Raw genomic sequence first — 21929 nt, forward strand, 5'->3', positions numbered from 1 at the left:
TAGAAAGAAAAGGACGGCAATCTTACGTACCTAGCCCTTAATATTAGAAAGTATAAGAACAAATTCATTACCAGTGTCCACCACAAGCCAACAGCAGGTACAAAGAACATTCATTATAAATCTGCACATTCAGCAGGTACCAAGCAAATATAAGAAAGTCTTACTTTCTTAAAAACAGATTTACCGACAAAGATTGAATACCTGATGAAGCTGGGTAACTTAAATGGGTACTCATCCTCATTATTGAGTAATTGGTATAATCGGGTTACAACGAATTTAAGTTCCGATAAGCCTGAAACCGACATGAAGAATAAAAGACGAATAGGACTGCCTATTTTTCCTAGATTGACAACTTCATTAAGTAGAATTTACACACAATACGGTTTACGTACAGCTTTAAAACGACCTAAAACTTTAGAAAAGAACATCGCCCAATTTAAGTTATTACACGGATTTCAATGAAAAATCTGGTATTTATGAAATAAAATGGAATTGACAGGAGAGTTATATAGGCAAAACGAAAAGAAATTTAAAAGTCCGAGTAAAGGAACACATTAGAGATTCGAAAGCGGAAAATCCGATGTCAGGTTTACCGAAACATTTAAAAGAAACTCAACACAGGGTAGAAGATTCGAACATTTTATTTGGAGTTAGAAATGTAGTAGAGAGACTGGTTTTTGAAAATGTATTTATTCATTAAAAATAAATAAATAAAAAATAAACCTAGATAAAGGATAATTTACAAAGAGTGAAAAAGTGGCTTGACTGGACCGGGACTCGAATCCGGGATCCGTCATACCGTGCCGATGCGTTAACCACTACGCCACCCAGTCTGCTTCCCAGAACAGCCAAACACTTTCTCACTCCTGCAGTCGGTGCTCTCTACTCAGACCACATCGCTACCACCACTACACCTAGATAAAGGATGGCTAAGTGACGAATAGGAGGTTGTTATCACAAAAGTTTCACAGCATTGGCATAATAATAAAAATAACATGAGTTGGCAACCTTTCAACAGAAACATAAAAGGCGCACAAACTGACTCCGCCATATTTTAATTTGCTTTAAGAACATCTGCAGGTCGCTGCCGTACTTGACAAAGTGTTTTCCACATAGCTCTTCACCTTGGTAAGTCCATTCCTTTTTATTCTTTGATACTTCTGTTCTTTTACTTCCAGATTTTAACCTCCGTGACCAAGACCAGGGGAGAGTCGCAAACTTGGAAATGTAAAGATTCAGGAATTACAGAACCCTGTAAGCAGAAGGATAGTTAGAATCCCTGAGCGTGGTTTTGCTTTGTTTCTATTAGTATCAGTGAAAGCGATTCGCATGATACTTCAATATAATTCTTAAATTTGTGTTATATATGCGTGTGTGCTTCAACAACATGCCAAATACTAATCCGCACCATGATATATACACAGGATGTCCATAAAGTCCGTGGCCACCCTGTGTATCTTCGAAACGACTGTAAATATGACCAAGCGCAAAAACACGTCCTGCATTATTGTGAGGGGCTTGAATTTTGAGCTATAAAAGATCCATCCCAGACACTACCATATAGGGGTACGAAGGGTGAAGTTGAAAATTTTAAATGGCAAAGGGGTTCGAGTAATATATTGTTGGAAAGATCTTGAGAAGAGAAATATTGTGCCGAAAGTTTCAAGTAGCTGTGTTGACCCATCCAAAATAGCGGGGAGTTCACATTTTGTGTCCATAAAGCCCGTTGCCACCACGTGTCTGTGAAACGACTGGGAACATGAGAAAACGTAAAAACAAGCCGTCGCTATTTTAAAGAGTTCTAATTGTGTGTTGTCGAATGATCCACCCCAGACCCCTCCCTCAAATAGGTGTATGGGGCTAAACTTGAACATTTCAAATGGCAAAGGGGTCGAGTAATTTGAACAGGCTCGACGAGAGACCTTTTGCTGTAAGTCCTTAATTTGCTAGTTACCGACATCTAAATTGGCAGTGAAATCAAATTTTGGAGTGAAGGCCTGTGATGACTTTTAGATATTTATGGCTTGTGAATGTGGTCCTTCTACGTTTCTGTGATTTGTAGGCAGGGTGTAAGTGTTAAAAATACGTTTGTAAAACGAGAAAATGGTGAATTACTGTGTGGAGACTTTGTTTCTGTGCCCGTCTCCTTTAGCCTAACCGGCATAAGAGTGGGACGTACAACTCAAAGATTTCATTTCTTTTTTTTTTTTTTTTTTTTTTTTTTTGTGCATGTTGCCCCTAGTTTGCGAAACGGAGGCCCATTTTGCTGTTATATTGTATTGCCATGAGAGCAAGGTTTTACGAAATGGTTATGTCAAAGTGGGAATAAAGAGTTGCGAAAATATCAGAAAAAGGGACAAGTACTATCGGAGTGTAGAGAAGTTTACACCCGTACGCCTATTTCGGGGTCTGAGCTGGGACTTGTATAGCACTTAATTGCAACCCCGTAAAATAATGACGGACGTGTTTTTGCGTTTTCTTATATTCAGTCGTTTCGCATATACATAGGATGCCAACAGACTTTATGTACACGAAATGTGAACCCCCATTTTGGATGGGGTCAACATTACGACTTAAAACTTTCGGCAAAATATTTCTCTTGACAATACCTCCCCAACGATAACTTACTCGACACGCTTTGCCATTTGAAATTTTCAAGTTCAACTCATGTACCCCTATATGGAGATACCTGGGATGGATGTTTTATACCTCAAAATTCAAGCACATCACAATAAACCAGACTTTTTTTTTTTTTTTTTTTTTGCGTTTTGTCATATTCGCAGTCATTTCAAAGATACACAGGGTGGCAAGGGATTTTATGGACACCCTGTATTTGTTTATTATTTTCTTCACAATAATTAAAATTTTGAGATCGCATCCAGTTACTGTACCCGATGAAGATCGTTTTTTCCCCACAGACGTGTGAAAAAGGGCAATGAAAAACTGTTCTGATGTATTCATATAACATATCCACATGTTTCTAGCTTTATTTAGAAAAAAAAAAAAGTTAAACTAATTATTCGGAATGCTAATTGAAGTGGGGTTAGTGAAGCTTCTACTGTTTGACTCGATTGGCTTTCGTGTGTCTGTTTGTGCCACGATAACTCTTGTAAAACGTACGTAGTTTTAATGAAACTTGATATATACCTTCCTTCAACATTCAGAAGTAACCCTATTATTTTGGGTTGCAATCGATCAAGTATATGGGGATAAAGTGAGGTAAAATCCATTCCATATTAAGAATTTGCTGCCAATATAAACTGCGTAAAAAATTATTCGATTATGACAAACTATAGCATATATTTCTGTATGGTATTGTAAATATCACCACAGCTTGGGGTAAAACCTACCGAGAATGAGAGGGTGAATTAATACTCCCCTTAATTTAATATGTATTACGGTCATTTTAGTTAAAGAATGTTCAGTTATTATATTTCCTTTGAGTTTGCCCAATCATCCCTTCTGCATTGAGTTCAAATCAATAAAGAATAAAGTAGTTGGTTTGAACTTCTATGTTTCCCCTTCGATTTGTTTGAGTTGCATGATGAATTTTCTAAATTAATTCAAAAACAGAGTGTGAAAACGTGACTGACTGGACAGGGACTGGAACCCATGACCCCTGGCATACCGTGCCGATGCGTTAATCACTACACTACCCAGTCCACTTTCCAGAACAGCCATTCATTCTCTCACTCTCTCATCTTGGACCACGTGGGTTGTAGCACAGACATCTGCTGGGATTGAACGATCTTCTGTCCTTATACTGATCACTTTTTGACGGTTGTGATTTCATATACACTAATGAAAAGAGGAAACAATCTTTCTTCTTCATTTTCTGACTGTTCTAAGAAGCAGACTGGGTGACATAGTGGTTACCGCATCGGAACAGAATGCCGGAGGTCCCGGGTTCGAGTCTCGGTTCAGTCACTTTTTCACTCTTTACGTTAGAATTCGCACCTATAGAGAATTTGCTGTTTAAAATAAAATAAAAAATAGGTTGCTTGTGCCTTTCATTAATATATATAAATTTATTCAGTTTTGGTACAATGTAATATACACTTTTTTTTTTTTTTTCTCCACAATCTCCAGTGCCTGGATTAAAGTCAGCCAAGAATAAGCTGTGAATTTAGCCCTCTTATGTGAGATTACCCCCACCCTAATTAAGAAAATATATTCCACGATAATTTATTTCCGTTACAACTGTTCAATTTTAGTGTAATGTACATTTTCTCTAAGGCTTCCGAACGGAGCGTAAATCACCAAGAAATAAAGTAATGGAATATTCCATATTTCTTCCCCCTTCTGATGGAATTTCTAAGCTAATGCAGAAATACTATAAGTGCTTGAATGTTTATGGAAATTATGTTGAAAAATAGAGCAAAGAAGTAGTTTTCAGATGTAGATAATAAATTATTCTTATTTACTTTGGTGTTTCATTTGAACTAATCGGATGTTACTTTCCGAACGGCCGTCTAATATGGATTATCTCCCCTTCCCGTTAAAGAAATATGGCCAAAAATATCTTTCGTAAAAATACTGATTAACTTCAACTGGACTTAAAATCATTTGAGAACGAGGAATGAACCTCTCCCGCCACCAGGTTAAAAAATAAATGTTCTATGAAACTTTCGTAAATATTATTTAATTTTAACGTAAGATGATGTGTGTGCTCATTGAGATTTTTTTTTTTTTTTTATACATAACTCCCATTCTTGCCGTTAAAGTTCATCAAATGTGAAGACTCACTTAATATCCCCCCCGCCAAGATCTATATAAACATTATATGACAACTTTCATTGAAGATAAAATTTTATTCGAATATCGTTTATTTTTTTCTAAGTATTTCGAATTGTGTCAATTGCTTGCAGTTGAAGTGGGCCAATAATGAAGGATCTTGTTCTCTTCAATTTTATACAGTAACATTATATCCTAAATATTTATTTAAAACACTCAGATTTGTATAGAACATTGTGTATGTTTTTTCGAAGATTAAAGATTGTACTCCTTTACTTTGGTTTTGAAATTGGTGAAAAGAAGAATCGCGCACTTCAACAATGCATAGCTTCACTAGTTTCAACCCTCGCACTGCCAACGGGGGATGGAGGTACTTTGTGACCACCACGGTATGTTTTTTTTTTTTTTTTTTTTTTTTTTTGTAATTACTGTTTTAACAGTTTCTTTAAAATTGTAAATAAAATTTTATGTTATTGTTCAACATGTTAGCTAAAGGGTATATCTTAGGGTGGTGCCAATTGAACATTAGTGTGTGTCATAAATTTTACTAATTTAAGTTGGTGCGCACAAAGTAACCCCCTCCTCCGTTGGTAATAGACGTGACTGACATTTAGGAGCATCATCCCTAGATGGCAGCATAATAAATAGCTGTTAGTCCTATCCCGTGTACTGTTCATTTGAGTCACTGTAGATTTTTGTGAGAGTTTCTAATTTCTTTCTTTTGCGAGATATATATTTAATCTTAACAGATGGATTACAAAGTAACCTCCTCCTCCGTTGGTAGTAGATGTGACTGACATTTAGGAGTATCATTCGTAGATGGAAGCATAATAAATAGCTGTGAGTCCTATCCCGTGTACTGTTCATTTGAGTCACTGTAGATTTTTGTGAGAGTTTCTAATTTCTTTCTTTTGCGAGATATATATTTAATCTTAACAGATGGATTACAAAGTAACCTCCTCCTCCGTTGGTAGTAGATGTGACTGACATTTAGGAGTATCATTCGTAGATGGAAGCATAATAAATAGCTGTGAGTCCTATCCCGTGTACTGTTCATTTGAGTCACTGTAGATTTTTGTGAGAGTTTCTAATTTCTTTCTTTTGCGAGATATATATTTAATCTTAACAGATGGATTACAAAGTAACCTCCTCCTCCGTTGGTAGTAGATGTGACTGACATTTAGGAGTATCATTCGTAGATGGAAGCATAATAAATAGCTGTGAGTCCTATCCCGTGTACTGTTCATTTGAGTCACTGTAGATTTTTGTGAGAGTTTCTAATTTCTTTCTTTTGCGAGATATATATTTAATCTTAACAGATGGATTACAAAGTAACCTCCTCCTCCGTTGGTAGTAGATGTGACTGACATTTAGGAGTATCATTCCTAGATGGAAGCATAATAAATAGCTGTTAGTCCTATCCCGTGTACTGTTCATTTGAGTCACTGTAGATTTTTGTGAGAGTTTCTAATTTCTTTCTTTTGCGAGATATATATTTAATCTTAACAGATGGATTACAAAGTAACCTCCTCCTCCGTTGGTAGTAGATGTGACTGACATTTAGGAGTATCATTCCTAGATGGAAGCATAATAAATAGCTGTGAGTCCTATCCCGTGTACTGTTCATTTGAGTCACTGTAGATTTTTGTGAGAGTTTCTAATTTCTTTCTTTTGCGAGATATATATTTAATCTTAACAGATGGATTACAAAGTAACCTCCTCCTCCGTTGGTAGTAGATGTGACTGACATTTAGGAGTATCATTCCTAGATGGAAGCATAATAAATAGCTGTGAGTCCTATCCCGTGTACTGTTCATTTGAGTCACTGTAGATTTTTGTGAGAGTTTCTAATTTCTTTCTTTTGCGAGATATATATTTAATCTTAACAGATGGATTACAAAGTAACCTCCTCCTCCGTTGGTAGTAGATGTGACTGACATTTAGGAGTATCATTCCTAGATGGAAGCATAATAAATAGCTGTGAGTCCTATCCCGTGTACTGTTCATTTGAGTCACTGTAGATTTTTGTGAGAGTTTCTAATTTCTTTCTTTTGCGAGATATATATTTAATCTTAACAGATGGATTACAAAGTAACCTCCTCCTCCGTTGGTAGTAGATGTGACTGACATTTAGGAGTATCATTCGTAGATGGAAGCATAATAAATAGCTGTGAGTCCTATCCCGTGTACTGTTCATTTGAGTCACTGTAGATTTTTGTGAGAGTTTCTAATTTCTTTCTTTTGCGAGATATATATTTAATCTTAACAGATGGATTACAAAGTAACCTCCTCCTCCGTTGGTAGTAGATGTGACTGACATTTAGGAGTATCATTCCTAGATGGAAGCATAATAAATAGCTGTGAGTCCTATCCCGTGTACTGTTCATTTGAGTCACTGTAGATTTTTGTGAGAGTTTCTAATTTCTTTCTTTTGCGAGATATATATTTAATCTTAACAGATGGATTACAAAGTAACCTCCTCCTCCGTTGGTAGTAGATGTGACTGACATTTAGGAGTATCATTCCTAGATGGAAGCATAATAAATAGCTGTGAGTCCTATCCCGTGTACTGTTCATTTGAGTCACTGTAGATTTTTGTGAGAGTTTCTAATTTCTTTCTTTTGCGAGATATATATTTAATCTTAACAGATGGATTACAAAGTAACCTCCTCCTCCGTTGGTAGTAGATGTGACTGACATTTAGGAGTATCATTCGTAGATGGAAGCATAATAAATAGCTGTGAGTCCTATCCCGTGTACTGTTCATTTGAGTCACTGTAGATTTTTGTGAGAGTTTCTAATTTCTTTCTTTTGCGAGATATATATTTAATCTTAACAGATGGATTACAAAGTAACCTCCTCCTCCGTTGGTAGTAGATGTGACTGACATTTAGGAGTATCATTCCTAGATGGAAGCATAGTAAATAGCTGTGAGTCCTATCCCGTGTACTGTTCATTTGAGTCACTGTAGATTTTTGTGAGAGTTTCTAATTTCTTTCTTTTGCGAGATATATATTTAATCTTAACAGATGGATTACAAAGTAACCTCCTCCTCCGTTGGTAGTAGATGTGACTGACATTTAGGAGTATCATTCCTAGATGGAAGCATAGTAAATAGCTGTGAGTCCTATCCCGTGTACTGTTCATTTGAGTCACTGTAGATTTTTGTGAGAGTTTCTAATTTCTTTCTTTTGCGAGATATATATTTAATCTTAACAGATGGATTACAAAGTAACCTCCTCCTCCGTTGGTAGTAGATGTGACTGACATTTAGGAGTATCATTCCTAGATGGAAGCATAGTAAATAGCTGTGAGTCCTATCCCGTGTACTGTTCATTTGAGTCACTGTAGATTTTTGTGAGAGTTTCTAATTTCTTTCTTTTGCGAGATATATATTTAATCTTAACAGATGGATTACAAAGTAACCTCCTCCTCCGTTGGTAGTAGATGTGACTGACATTTAGGAGTATCATTCCTAGATGGAAGCATAGTAAATAGCTGTGAGTCCTATCCCGTGTACTGTTCATTTGAGTCACTGTAGATTTTTGTGAGAGTTTCTAATTTCTTTCTTTTGCGAGATATATATTTAATCTTAACAGATGGATTACAAAGTAACCTCCTCCTCCGTTGGTAGTAGATGTGACTGACATTTAGGAGTATCATTCCTAGATGGAAGCATAATAAATAGCTGTGAGTCCTATCCCGTGTACTGTTCATTTGAGTCACTGTAGATTTTTGTGAGAGTTTCTAATTTCTTTCTTTTGCGAGATATATATTTAATCTTAACAGATGGATTACAAAGTAACCTCCTCCTCCGTTGGTAGTAGATGTGACTGACATTTAGGAGTATCATTCCTAGATGGAAGCATAATAAATAGCTGTTAGTCCTATCCCGTGTACTGTTCACTTGAGTCTCTGTAGATTTTTGTGATAGTTTCTAATTTCTTTTTTTTTTTGTGAGATATATTTAATCTTAACAGGTAGGTACAAAATGACTCTCTCTCGTGGTAGTCCGCGTTATAAAAAATACTTAGGGTTAAACTACTTTACATTATGAATTCCTGAAGAAACTCTTTCCTTCACTGACAGAAAAATAGATCTATTTCATAAAATTTATCTTGGTATGATTTCTGTATTATTAGGTACTGTTTTTTTTTTTTTCTTTCTTACGAATATCTCAACCCTTAAAGCTCATCGTTTACTACTATTATTTGATCGTTGTTTTAAACCGTAATTCAGAATTCTTGTAAACTTCTTTCGGAATTATTCCGTTTTTCCGAATCCCGGAATCTTCCTAAATACTCGAATGATTCCAAATCTCAAAATTTTTGTAATTTTCATATTTGATCCGAATTCTTTTAAGTTTTGGAATTTTCCCCAATTTCGGATTTTTTATTTCGAAATATTTCAAAATTTCGGACTTTTCGGAGTTCTGAAAAATTTCAAAATGCCGTTTTATTTTTTCCGAATTCTGGATATTTTCCTAAATCTGAAATTTTCCGATTTTTACTTTTCGGAATCCAGAAAGTAAAAATTCCGGATTTGGTCCTCCCTAGTATTCATTGTCACCCATCTTGCTTTGCAATACTTTATGAGGCGAAGAGGAGCGCGGTGGCTCTGTGGTCGAGTGCTCATCTCGATTTGTAAGAGTACCTGGTTCGATTTTCTGCAATATGATTTGATTTTCAGTTCAGAGTCCCTTTCAACTGTAAGGCTATATGAGACGGGGATCTACAGCTTAACGTGGGATTCAAACCACTTGTGCTTCCACCGAGAATCGAACCCCAGTGTCCCGCGCCAGATGTGTTTGTAGTGGACAACATTGTGCCCATGTTTTTTTCTCTGAGTCTTCCCGTTCCCACCCCTTTCTCATCCCACTAATTATTTCATTACTGTCCCCTTTAGTATAACAGGTACACTAGGGACGTTGGAAAGCGATTTCATCTCATTTCATTTCATTTCAATATTTTGTACTCGTTTAAACTTACATTTAAGACTTCAACCAAAGTTATTGCAACTAAAAAAAAAAAATAATAAATAAATAAATAAATAAAAATGATTGGAAAAGAACAAGACAAAAAAAAAAAATAGCTTACAGAATATTTCAGTATTATACCTGGTTTGGTGGTACTATCTCATTAGGACACTATTCATAACTACGAAGCGCATCCAGAAAGTAACTTTCCCACGCGTCCCATAGCTAGGAAACCGTATGTTGCACAAGCAACTGCGTGCACGTGAGAGAGTAATGTCCTAACATGGCGCATGCACCAGCGGAACTTACCTAGTGCTTTCAGCAGCGTCGTGGGAGTGGTTGAAGATGGACGTTCCTATTCCAGCTCCCGCAGGTGTGAAGTGTGAGCAGTGATAAAGTTTTTGAATGCACAGGGCATAGCGCCGATTGAAATCCATCGTCAGCTGTGCCAGGTCTATGGGCCTAACGTCATGAACAAGCAGATGGTGCGTTGCTGGTGTAGACAATTTGTATCAGGATGCCAAAATATGCATAGTGAAGAGCGCAGTGGGAGGCTAACCGTCATCACAGATGACCTTCTGCACCTTGTTTGGGAACGCATCATGTAGAATCGTGACGGAACTCAGCACAATAACGGAACTCAGCGGTCAGTTTCCGCAGATTTCCCGCTCTTTATTGCACACTATTGTCACGGAGCGCCTGTTGTTCAAGAAGTTGTGTGCCAGGAGAGTGCCGAAGCAACTGACTCCAGAACACAAAGCAAAGGCACATGGGATTAGCATTGACATTTTTGGAACGACGATGGATTTCAATTGGCGCTGTGCATTCAAAAACTGTATCACTGCTCGCACTTCGGGGGGCGTTGGAATAGGAATGTCCATCTTGAACCACTACCACGACGCTACTGAGAGAACTATGGAAGTTCCGCTGGATGCGCCTCGTATATAATATCAGAATGTTTATCGTACACTATTGCTGTAACAACTATATCATTATTGAGTCCATTTTTGGTAATTGACAAGATAATATAATACTGTTGGTTGTGACTACCTTGCAATACACCCAGTACAGTGGTAATACGATGTCGTGATTCTACTTGGACTGTGGTACATGATGTAACGTAGAATGGTAAGAAAGCCATTTGCCCGTTTAGAAATGTTAGTAGAATAAATTGTGTACAGTTAGTTCAGTGATGCTTAATTGTCTCTTCTACACTAGTAAACTAATATCCGTGTTATATATTAATCTTGTGGAATTTAGATGTTCAAGATTCAAAGATCATCAAGGGAGATCTCACGTGTATTATAATGTGTAGTGGAAATATGCAGAATACCTGTTAACTCTACCTATGTGTGATGATACAGTTGTAACTTCTTCCTATGTTTTACAAGTAAATATATTTTACACATGTTCTTGGTTCTTTTTTCATTCTCATCAGGACGCAGGCCTTGTATAAGTTAATCTGTGATCAACCAGAAGACACTCCTGGTTTATTGAGTTGTGTAATTACTGACGTGACTCAGAGCTCGATAGCTGCAGACTTTGATGCTGATTGTGACCGCGAAGACAGTCCATTTGAAGAGAGTTTGGAGAAGATTTTGGTCAAAGAAAAACAGATTTTCGTGGAATACATCGACGATAAAGACGAAAAGCCGTACACAAGAGAAGTTAGTCAGGTTGGAGTACTACCACCACCAACAACTATGGATCTACTTCCCGACAAACTGTGTTCCATATGTGGAAAATACTTCTTGACAAACATGAATCTTTATAAACATTTAAGAAATCACGGAATGAATGTTTGTGGCGAATGTGGAGAATGCTGTTCTAGTATCAAAGAATACGCAGATCATATTCAAACTCACCGGAAACCAAATAAGTTTATTTGTTCGTATTGTGGTAAGATCTCTAATAGAAAAAGTGATTTAGAGGTACATCTGCGCACGCACACAGGTTACAAGCCATACGAATGCAAGGAGTGTGGGGAACAATTTTCTCAGTCAATTCAGTTGAAAACACACCATCTTAAGCATAAAAATGGAAAAGTTCATGTTTGTAATCAGTGTAATAAATCGTTTCGCGATAAAAGGAATTTGGTTCGTCATTCACGTATTCATTCTGGAGTTAAACCTTATGAATGTAACGTTTGCAAACGAAGATTCTCAGACCCAAGCGCTTTCAACCGACATACAGTTATACACACAGGTTTGAAACCGTTTACCTGTAACCAGTGTTCGGCAGCCTATGCAGACCCGACAGCGTTATACCGGCATGTGAAAACACACAGTACAGATGAACTATATTGCTGTGATGAGTGTGGTAAATCTTATGCAATTAAAAGTTTTTTAACTAGGCATATAGCATCCCATTATAATGCGCATAGAAGTGAGTGTAAATTTTCATGTATAATATGTTCCAAGGATTTCAGTCAAAAGGGGAATTTAGATGCTCACATGCTTATCCATCTAGGACAAAAGAATTTTACATGTGATGAGTGCGGGAAGCAGTTTCGGACAAAACCGTTATTGAAAGATCACATTTCGTCACACATTAAACCTTTTGAGTGTAGGCAATGTAAGAGAAAATTTGCTAGGACTTGTTATCTTCTGAGACATATGGAAATGGAGATGCATGAGGCAGACATCGGCAGTGTAAAAGAAGAATCATTTCCCAAGGAGGCAATTTCCTACGAGCAGACGGAAACAAGTGTTAATAATTACACAAATACTTTAGTGAATCGTTTGGAAATCGATAAGATTGTGGAAGGTGGGAAATCGAGTCGAAATCATGTACCTTCAAACGTTGATAAGGAAAACAATGGCTCACTTATGCAAGATTATCGATGTGAAAAGTGTAATATTGAGTTTGCGCGCAAGACTGATTTGAACAAACATTTATTGAGTCATTTCAAAATATCTCTGATGGATGATGATAGAGAAATGAAACAAATCCCATCAAAGCTCGTTCAGATACACGACATGTCGCATATCAAGAAGATAAGATTATCAGTTCTTGCAAAAAGTGATTGTCAGAGCAGTCGAAACAAGAGACGTGAAAGAAGACAATACTCTTGCCACGAGTGTCGAGAGAAATTTGTCCTGAAATCCGATCTGAGAAATCATTGTTGGGAACATTTGCGTGAAATGAAGTCATCTGTCTCCTCAGAAAATGCCGACATCCTGATGCAATGCATAGACAATGAGAACAAGGAAAATGGTGATCAAAAGATGCAATCTCGACAAGAGCTTCGAAATACAGGAGCAAAATCGGAATTTTCGTGTAGCAAATGGCCACAAAACTTTTCTGTTGAAGAGGATCTACATGCCTTATCTTATGAAGTCGACGAGAGTATTAATTTAATAGAAGCAAATGTTGAGAATGGGGAAACAAGTATTAGTCTTCCTAATTCGTATCAGTTTGGAATTTCATTTAAGATAAGACATCAGATAGGAACCGAGTCGTCTGCTAATAGTTTGACAGAAGGAGCATGTATGGAAATGATGAAAGTTGATGAGACGGTGAAGATGTTCTGCAGCGCTGCGGTTTCGAAAATGGGGTTGTGTACTAAATTATATGCGTGTAATAAATGCACAATGCACTTTTGTTTTAAAGCCAGTTTAGATGAACATTTGTCAACACAGTGCGCTATTGAAAACAATACTTTCCCAAATAAAGCAACAGAAGAAACTGAAATTAGAGGTACATCAGATAATAAATGTCTTAGTATATCAGCAGCTGGAAGGAACATTCTTTCAGACAGGAATCCAAAGAATTATTCAAAGTCAGCTGCTAACGGTGATTTCGTAGATCTCAGCAGCAAAGATATTTCTGAAAATGTGACTGACGGAAATTGTGATGTTAGATATTCTGGAATAACTAATGCTAGGAAGTCTACAGCGAAAGTTTTTTCATGTGATAGAAGCAAGTCAAAGTTTTCGAAAAAGGAAGAATTAGATAAGCATTTACTGACCCATGATGGAACAGAACGTAATCACCGTAAATCACGAAAGCGAGCACCAGCCGTGAGGTGTTCCAATGTTATTGAATCACTTCGTAAGAGAAGTTTAGTTAATGTTAAAGACTTATTTCGTAGCTCTGTGAATCATATGATTGATTTTCCTACTCGTTCGTCAAAGATCAGGAAGAAACATATTTTTGCGATCAGTGGACGGATTGTTTACATTTGAATTTTATTTCTTAGAAAATACATGATGATGTATTTGTTTTAGATTAGTCGAGTTAACACTTTTAAAATTTAAAGTGACGAATGTTTGTCTGTGGATTATGTTACTACGTGAATTAGGCATGTTCCTGTTGTAATATTTTTAAGGAAATGCTGTTCAGTTTAATGTTAGTAACAACTATAACTGATTATTATGAAATATTGTTTGTTATTAGTTCGTCTGGATAGATCGTTTTATAACACAATTCTTTTCTCTGCAACGTGCCGGGTGTTCATAAATATTTACCCTGATAACAAAACAATGTAACTCTTAGTTGGATACAGTAAATGGAACATGCGTCATACCACAAATACTTCTACTCATTAAGTTTTGAACTATACATAAACATTTAATACAGTTAATACACTTCAACATGTGCACCCCTGGTAACACGCAAAATATCAAGCCTGTATTGAATCTCTTGCCACACATTCTGTAACGTGTCTGGTGTGATTGTGTCAGTGGCATTTCTGATGAATTGTTGCAAGGTCACAATATCAGAAACACTGTTTTGTACACAATATTTTTCACATACCCCCAAAGAAAGATCTAAGCTGAAGTTATGTGTAATCGACTTCTGTGGCGACCTCGTGAATGCGATTTGAACTGCCTGCACAGTCTCCTCTTAAACAGATGGTCTACCACTGCTTGCAGGTATCTGAACTTACTCTGTTGTTATAAAAGTTTCCATCCATATTCTGATTAACTTGACATCAGCTGCCCTCTTTTCTTAATAAGACCTAAACTTTCGCTGTACGGTAATCGGTTATTTGGTTTCTGCAAACCACACAACACATTGAGCTTTCTCCTGAGGGAAAGATATTTTTACGATATAACCCACACAGCGCTCCTTGTAGAGAAAATGTTGAATGAGACAGACACAACTGTATAGAAACTTCCTTATTAGCAAGTAGATTTTTTTTTTTTTTTTTTTTTTTTTTTTTTTTTTTTTTTTTTTTTTTTTTTAAGGATTGGAATCATAAATATAATTGTTATATAATACTGATATCCGGGTAAACATTTATGGACACGGTGAATTTTTGACTTTGAAGATTTATTTACCTACGTTTCCACGAGCTTACAACACTAAAAGAATACATTTCCTAAGTCACCTTTAGAACTTTTTATATAGTTTCGATATAATGAATTATCTCCTGAAGTTTGTATCCGTTATTCAGAAGCACTCTTTATAAATGCTTATTTGTATGTTTTTACTTTTTAATTGACGCTAAAAGAACGACGACTGCTAGAGAAACAATGATATTGATACTTCTGTGATTGTAAGTAACTGCTGACTGATTGGGAATTCATTTACCAGATTATTATGACAGAACATATTAAACCAGAAATTTAACAAGATCAACTTGTAAATTACTCATTGTAGCTTTGAAAAATCAAGATTGCTAATAAGACTCGAACTGACCAAAGCAGTACATGTATTTTAAGAGTATATATCTGTGTTACAGTTTCGGCTACGTAACATAGCCTTCCTCAGACACATTATGAGAAAAATATCCACTTTTGACAGCTTATATACAATCTAAATGGAAGACACGCACACTTTCTCTATACAAAACGCAAACTTTTAATTGATTCTAAAAAGTAAATTTTTAATTAGATGTTGTCACGTTCATTTTTTTTTTTTTTTTTCATCTGTTATGAAACTTTTAAGAACTAAACTCTTAATTAGGTGTTCGTCGCTTACACTTTGTGTTCACTATTGTCCACCTGCTGTTCTTCATTCTACACCTGTCCTAATTCTTCTAATTCTTTCTTTCTATCTTTTCTATAATCTTTTCCCATAATTCATGTATCACAAGTCTGCTAGACCAGTTCAACAACTTCTCCTTTCCATATTTCTTAATCCACTGGGCTCCTTTCCACTTTCTTATCACACTTTTTTTTTTTTCTTTTTTAAAATTAACATCTAATTAAAAATTAACTTTCTAGAACCAATTATAAGTTTACGTTTTGTAAAGAGAAAGTAAGCATGTGTTACATTCAGATTGTATATAAGCTGTCAGAATTAGACATTTCTCTCATAATGTGTCTGAGGAAGGCTATGTTACATAGCCGAAACTGCAACATAGATATATATATATATATATATATATATATATACATACTGCTTTGGTCAGTTGGAATTTATTAGCAATCTAACAAGATCAAATGTTTTGATAATAATTTATTGTAGAGTAGTCAGTAAAGTACAAAATGTTGTTGATTTTTTTTTTTATTATTATTGAAAAGATAACTTACTCAGAACCTGATGACTTTTAATCCAAATTGCACGCAGGTTGTTCCGCTAGGTATTTTCATATTCCTATCGCGGTACACAGTAATGTGATATCTGTAACGATTAGCTGTTAAAGTTTAGTGGAAGATGGAAAGAATGCAATAGTATTCATAGTATGACAGAAAATATACTTTGTAAGAAGAAAGAGAAAGAATTAAAATATATATATATATATATATATATATATATATATATATATATATATATATATATATATATATATATAAAATTGTAAGAAATAAGATGGTAAATTGTTTTGTTTCATGTTTTACTCTATTTTGACAAATAGTTTTGTTTTCAACAGAGTCCATTTAATTAACAGCCACCTTCTTTATCCAATTATTCCCTTCTTCCTTATCCTTCATTTTTCTGCAACAAACCTCTTGAATGTTGTATTTCTATAAATATCTATTTAGCTATATTCAACTGGAAGAAACATAAAAGCGATTATTTCCTTCTGCTCTCCATGTTCTTGAAAACGTTTCCACATGCAGCTGTGACCATCGTGCTGTTCCACTTCAACTTTCCCTAATGTATATTGACGTGATATAATTATATTGGTTGTCACTCACCAACGCACAGTGGGGCGAAAACGCAAAAAGCTGGCCAAAAGTAAAAGAAACGAAAGTTAGTAATATAGGAATTTTTTTATGTAGTTGGCTAGAGTGATGTTAGAAGGGCCCAAATCCATAAATAGAATAGGGTTTTTACTTTATTCCGACTACTTGAGCCACTCTTAAGTAGACCCTTCAGCAGATCAAATGCGTAGAGAACAATAGAAGAATTGTGATGCGTCCGTTTAAACGGTTGTAACTTTCGAACGCGTTCATAGTTTTTAAATCTGTAAAGTTTTCCTATATCGTACTGGTAAGTAGAATAAGTGTATGAAGTAAAAAATTAATAATAATGATGTAATAATTTATAATTTGAATCGCAAGTCAGGCAAAATTTCCACATTGTTTATATATTTTATTAACTTAAAGCGTTGAAAACATTATGTGCACCCTCGTGCACCACGTTCATATTTTGTAGAATGGTAGTCTGAAAATTAATTAATGCTGTCGACAAAAACGTAGCTGCCAAAACGTGCCAATTACGAAGCGTGTTGATGTTAATTATTGCTCATTAATGTTACAGTGACAAGCAGTTGCAGTTATCATAACCGAATCAAATACCAATAATTTGTGTCATTTAAGTAATAATACATTTCTAATAAATAAGAACGTAAGTAACGAGTGATTGTTCATCAAAATATGTGAAAAAAGTGAATGTTGTTAAAGATACATTGTGTAAATTACGAAGTATGTTGACATTCTTGTTATTCCGCCATTTTGTTTTTTTCAACTTTAGTTGCAGAATCGTAATCAGCAACCTCAATAACCCCTTAATCGCCACTTTTGAGGACATTTCTACGACTTTTTCGACTTTTGCAAATTTTATTCCGCCATTTTGTTTTTTTCATCGTTAGTTGCAGAATCGTAATCAGCAACCTCAATAACCCCTTAATAGTAAATTTCATTCAATCTGAATATAGTTATCATATTTTGGCCAGCTTTTTGCGTTTTCGCCCCACTGTGCAACGAAAGAATTGAATTTTTTAATTTAATTTAATTTTTTATTATATATATATATATATATATATATATATATATATATATATATATATATATATATATATATATATTAAATATTTTTCACTCGAAATCGTTTTAGTCCTTTTCATGATTATGACTAGACATGTTCTCGCGCTTGCCTTTGGTGCACGAGGTCCCAGATTTGAATCTCAGTGGGAAGATGTCATCTCAAAAACCAAAAGAGGGAGATGGCTGAATTTCAGCTAAATGTATATTCTATATTCCAAAAGCAAATTGCCCTAAAATGAATGGAACATAGTAAAAAATCACGAAACATGAACAGTAAAATCAATAAAAAATAAGTGAAAAAAATGAAGTCGTCCACATATCTGAAAAACTATAATAAGGAGATGACTAATTAAAAGCTTATTGCAAAGATGTAATGAAGAACTTAAAAACGATGCGTAGCACGTAAGACAAATATGGATAGAACATTGTCAAAAGTCAAGTTGTTTGAGTAAAATCAATAATAAGGATAAAGTATATGCATTTTCTTCGAATTACCCAGGGCGCCCCTTCACGGAGGTTACGTGCTTGAAATAGCTCACATCTGGTTTCGGAATCTCCAGACTCGATTTAGCGTGCAACGTGACTTTTGACCTGATCACGTGACACAGTCTTGTTCTTATTGGCAAATCGGATAGTTCTGTTATATTATTTTATGAGAGCTACAGAATATTTCTTTATTGCAAAGCAGGTGAGCTACATCCATTGCAAGAGCGAGTCGTCAAATATGTGTTCGAGGTTCTGATCTTATTGAGTCGTCTAGTCTACAAATCATGAATTGATTGGTGAACATGTACTGTTGCTCTTTTTTGCCAAGTATGAAGTACGGACACAGTCACCAATGGACAAGACCAAATTGTAATAAGACAACCCTTTCTAAGGCGAACAAACTCAAACACTTCTTACAATCCAGAAGGTTTGTTTATTTCTTGAAGTATATCTCAGAAGCGGACTTGACCAAAGAGACTAATTGTGGCACTACTGTTAGAGTACGATCAGCTTCTTGTACACGCCATCATACACTTGCAAAAGATTTTTATATTTAAGCATTCTTCTACATCAGGTTAATGCGAAGCACCCGTGCTCCCATTTGACCATGCATACGTTCTTCTAAAAGTCCCTCCGTTTCTTTACAATATGGATAATCAGTACTAGAAAACATTTTGAAGTAACTTACAGATAGTAGAAGCTAGCATTTGCAGAGCTTCTACCATTCCACTCGATTGGTATGTCTGTGTCTCTCCATCTGTGTGTTCCACGATAACTCTTGTAAAACTTAAGTGAATTTAATGAAATATGGTATGTGCCTTCCTTTAACATGCAGAAGTAATTCTATTATTTGGGATTGCGATTCATGAAGCATATCTTATTTGAAATGCTTTATATTGCCTTTCTTTCATGACTGTGAGTGTACTATACATGCGCTGAGAATATGATTCGTATTGAAGTGTTTATCCAGTTTTACTCTGGAAAATACTATTTTTATTAACTGCAGTTCGCAGTACACATTTAAGCATTTAAATAACATTATGCGTAAATTCCAGTAACATGTACAGTCAGCGACAAAAGTTATTGGAAGGACAATTTGAGTACAGTCTTCAGTAAATTGAAAAGAATTTAACTGCCTGTACGTTCCAGCCATACCACTGTTATTCCCAAAATAAATTTTATGAAACCAAGAACTTTTGTCGCTGAGTGTACACATGAAAGTACAAAAGTGCGAGTAATGTGTTTCTAAATAGGCATTAGTGAAATAATATTGCTCAGCGTTACTCAAAAGGATTAAAGAAAAGATGTGAACACAGGAAAGAGTACGTGAACCTGTACTGAAGCTCTCTTTAAGGCGTGATATTGTGAGAAACGGCCTATTTTTTGCGGATTGATCTTGCATGATTGTCTGGGGCTGCTGCACAAGATCCAAGGCCCAGAGCCCACGTTAATAGTAGGTTCCGCAAAGCAAGAACTGAGCTACAAAATACAGTTGTGTTGCAGAACATTTCATTTGAATCGCTTGGACTTCCCAGCTGCAGCAAAATAATATGTATGTAGTATAACATTAAACGTATCTATGTTGCTGACAATCGGTTCCATTGTAAAGTGTCTTAAGTTCAGAAAACAAGTAGTGTAATATACGCGTTCCCAATGCAATAACTACATACTACTTGCGTGTTAGTTTACATCTTTTAAAGAATATATATATATAACATCAGATATGTTCAAAAAGTATCGAACGCTTACTTTTTCTTGCGTAAACCAATGAAGCATGGGAGGCTTCCTTCAGTGTAGCAGTGTAGATGTAGAGAAAGTGTCAGTCGCTTGCAGTGGGCGGTCGTCCCCCGATTTCAGTTTTTTTTTTTTTTTTTTTTTTTTTTTTTTTTTTTTTTTTTTTTTTTTTTAGACAGAAAAACTTAAAACAGCGATATTGCATCAAATTTTGCTAAAAACTTGGCGATGTCCAAGCCGAAAATTTTCAATCGGATCGGTTCATTCAACTTTGGACGAAAATTTGGGCGTGAGGAGAGTGTCCGGGAAACTTGATTCAGACTTTCATCGCCAAACATAACACAATTCTCCTGTGTGTTGTCAGGCTCCCTCCTCACTCTACATGACTCCGTGTGACTTCTGGTTATTTCCCAAGCTGAAAATGCCTCTAAAAGGGACCCGATTTGAGTCAAGAGAAGACATCGTTGAAAATTCTACAGCACGGTTGCTCACCATTCCAAAAACTATGTTTGTAAGAAATGCATTGCTTCACTGCGGCCAAATTCCTAGTCAGACAAGTGGCCAGTTTACAAAGTAATAAGTAATATCTGTTGTAAGCCTAAACGAGACTCGTGGTAGGGTGAGTCCAAGTTAAGCAGGCAGCCAAGTTAATAGGTTTTACGTTGTTATCACAGCTATGCACGAATATAATTTCTGTTTCCCACAATCCAGAATGTTATATCTTATTTGTTATGGCAACAATGCAATACTTCTGGTGCTATTGACAAGCTACTGTAAAACATTTTGTTGTAATTGTACCGAGTGTTTTTGAAGTACCGTTGGATTTGTAAGCATCGGGGTTCCAAATGACGAGTCACATTAGCATTTCTTAATGCCTTGACATATACAACTGCTGGGATCATTAGGTCGATTAATACACAAGCAGTTGGGAAACGGTCACAGCTGGCTGGAAGACAACGCGTCGATGTCTTTCTCTTTAAGTTCTAGCGTTTGGTCTCTCTAGCATGAAATTACTTCCTTTATACTTTTGAAAGTTAAACAAACGATCTTCTGGGTGATATGTTATACGTATGGCATGAGGTAATGTGTATGTTGTAAAAATAGTATGCCAAATGGTTAAACTTCATATTTTTACGACGACATACAAATCTTCAACCCTGTTCCATTGACGACTAAACATTCGTTTAACCGTTCATGGAACCACAGTATTGCATGTTAGGTATCTTCATTTACAATATCTTGATTTAGGTTATGCACCTTTAAAGTTTTTTTTTTCTTTTTTTTTTCGCATTCAGTTTTCTTTTAACTTACCACTACAGCAGAAAAAGAGTAAAGTACCAAATTTGAAGAGGTTGCGGGCCTCTTAAGATCAGTCCTCGATCACCAAGTCTAGCGTGAAGGACAAGTGGGAGCAGTTCCCATCTTGTTAAAAGTAAACCTAGTCAGTTCTGGAATTAAATGTATTTACAAGTACTCATATTCGGTGACAGACACCCTCAGTCTAACCACTAATTGGCTGAACGTCAGTTGGTGCCTAATAAATGAGCAAGAAAATGATTTGAAGTTTTTAAACCACCTTTTACAATACTTTTGTGTCATTTGGAGCGTACTATCTGTATAGTTTTTGAAACACTTCAAGGGCCGCAACACGCGATTGGAATCCAACAAACTACAGACGACATTTTGGTTTCTGCTGAACCAGTGTCATCTAATTAGCTGACTCATTCATGAGACGTCGAGATAGTGTTGGCAATTCTAAGGCTTTAAGTTTGACGTCTACTTCACATGTAACTTCATGTACATACGACTCTGCATTCCTTGATGCATTCAAATATTGC

At 35.8% G+C, this 21929-nt stretch overlaps 1 protein-coding gene across 3 annotated transcripts in view; it reads left to right on the plus strand.

Moving 5' to 3' along the window:
- LOC145691081 (uncharacterized) overlaps positions 1-21929 on the plus strand; it is a 90457-nt gene that overhangs the window by 63436 nt on the left and 5092 nt on the right. For 2 of the 3 annotated variants that reach the window (XM_081766748.1, XM_081766750.1), the window contains exon 4: positions 11148-14837. The exons of the other annotated variant lie outside the window; for it this stretch is intronic. In XM_081766748.1, coding sequence (XP_081622874.1) covers positions 11148-13896 — 2749 coding nt within the window. In that variant the 3' untranslated portion in view covers positions 13897-14837. Of the gene's footprint in view, positions 1-11147; positions 14838-21929 lie in introns of those variants that run through there. 3 annotated transcript variants of the gene reach the window in all.

This window comes from Thermobia domestica, chromosome 7 (genome assembly GCF_964235325.1).
Source record: "Thermobia domestica chromosome 7, izTheDome1.hap1.1, whole genome shotgun sequence".
Lineage (NCBI taxonomy): Eukaryota > Metazoa > Arthropoda > Insecta > Zygentoma > Lepismatidae > Thermobia > Thermobia domestica.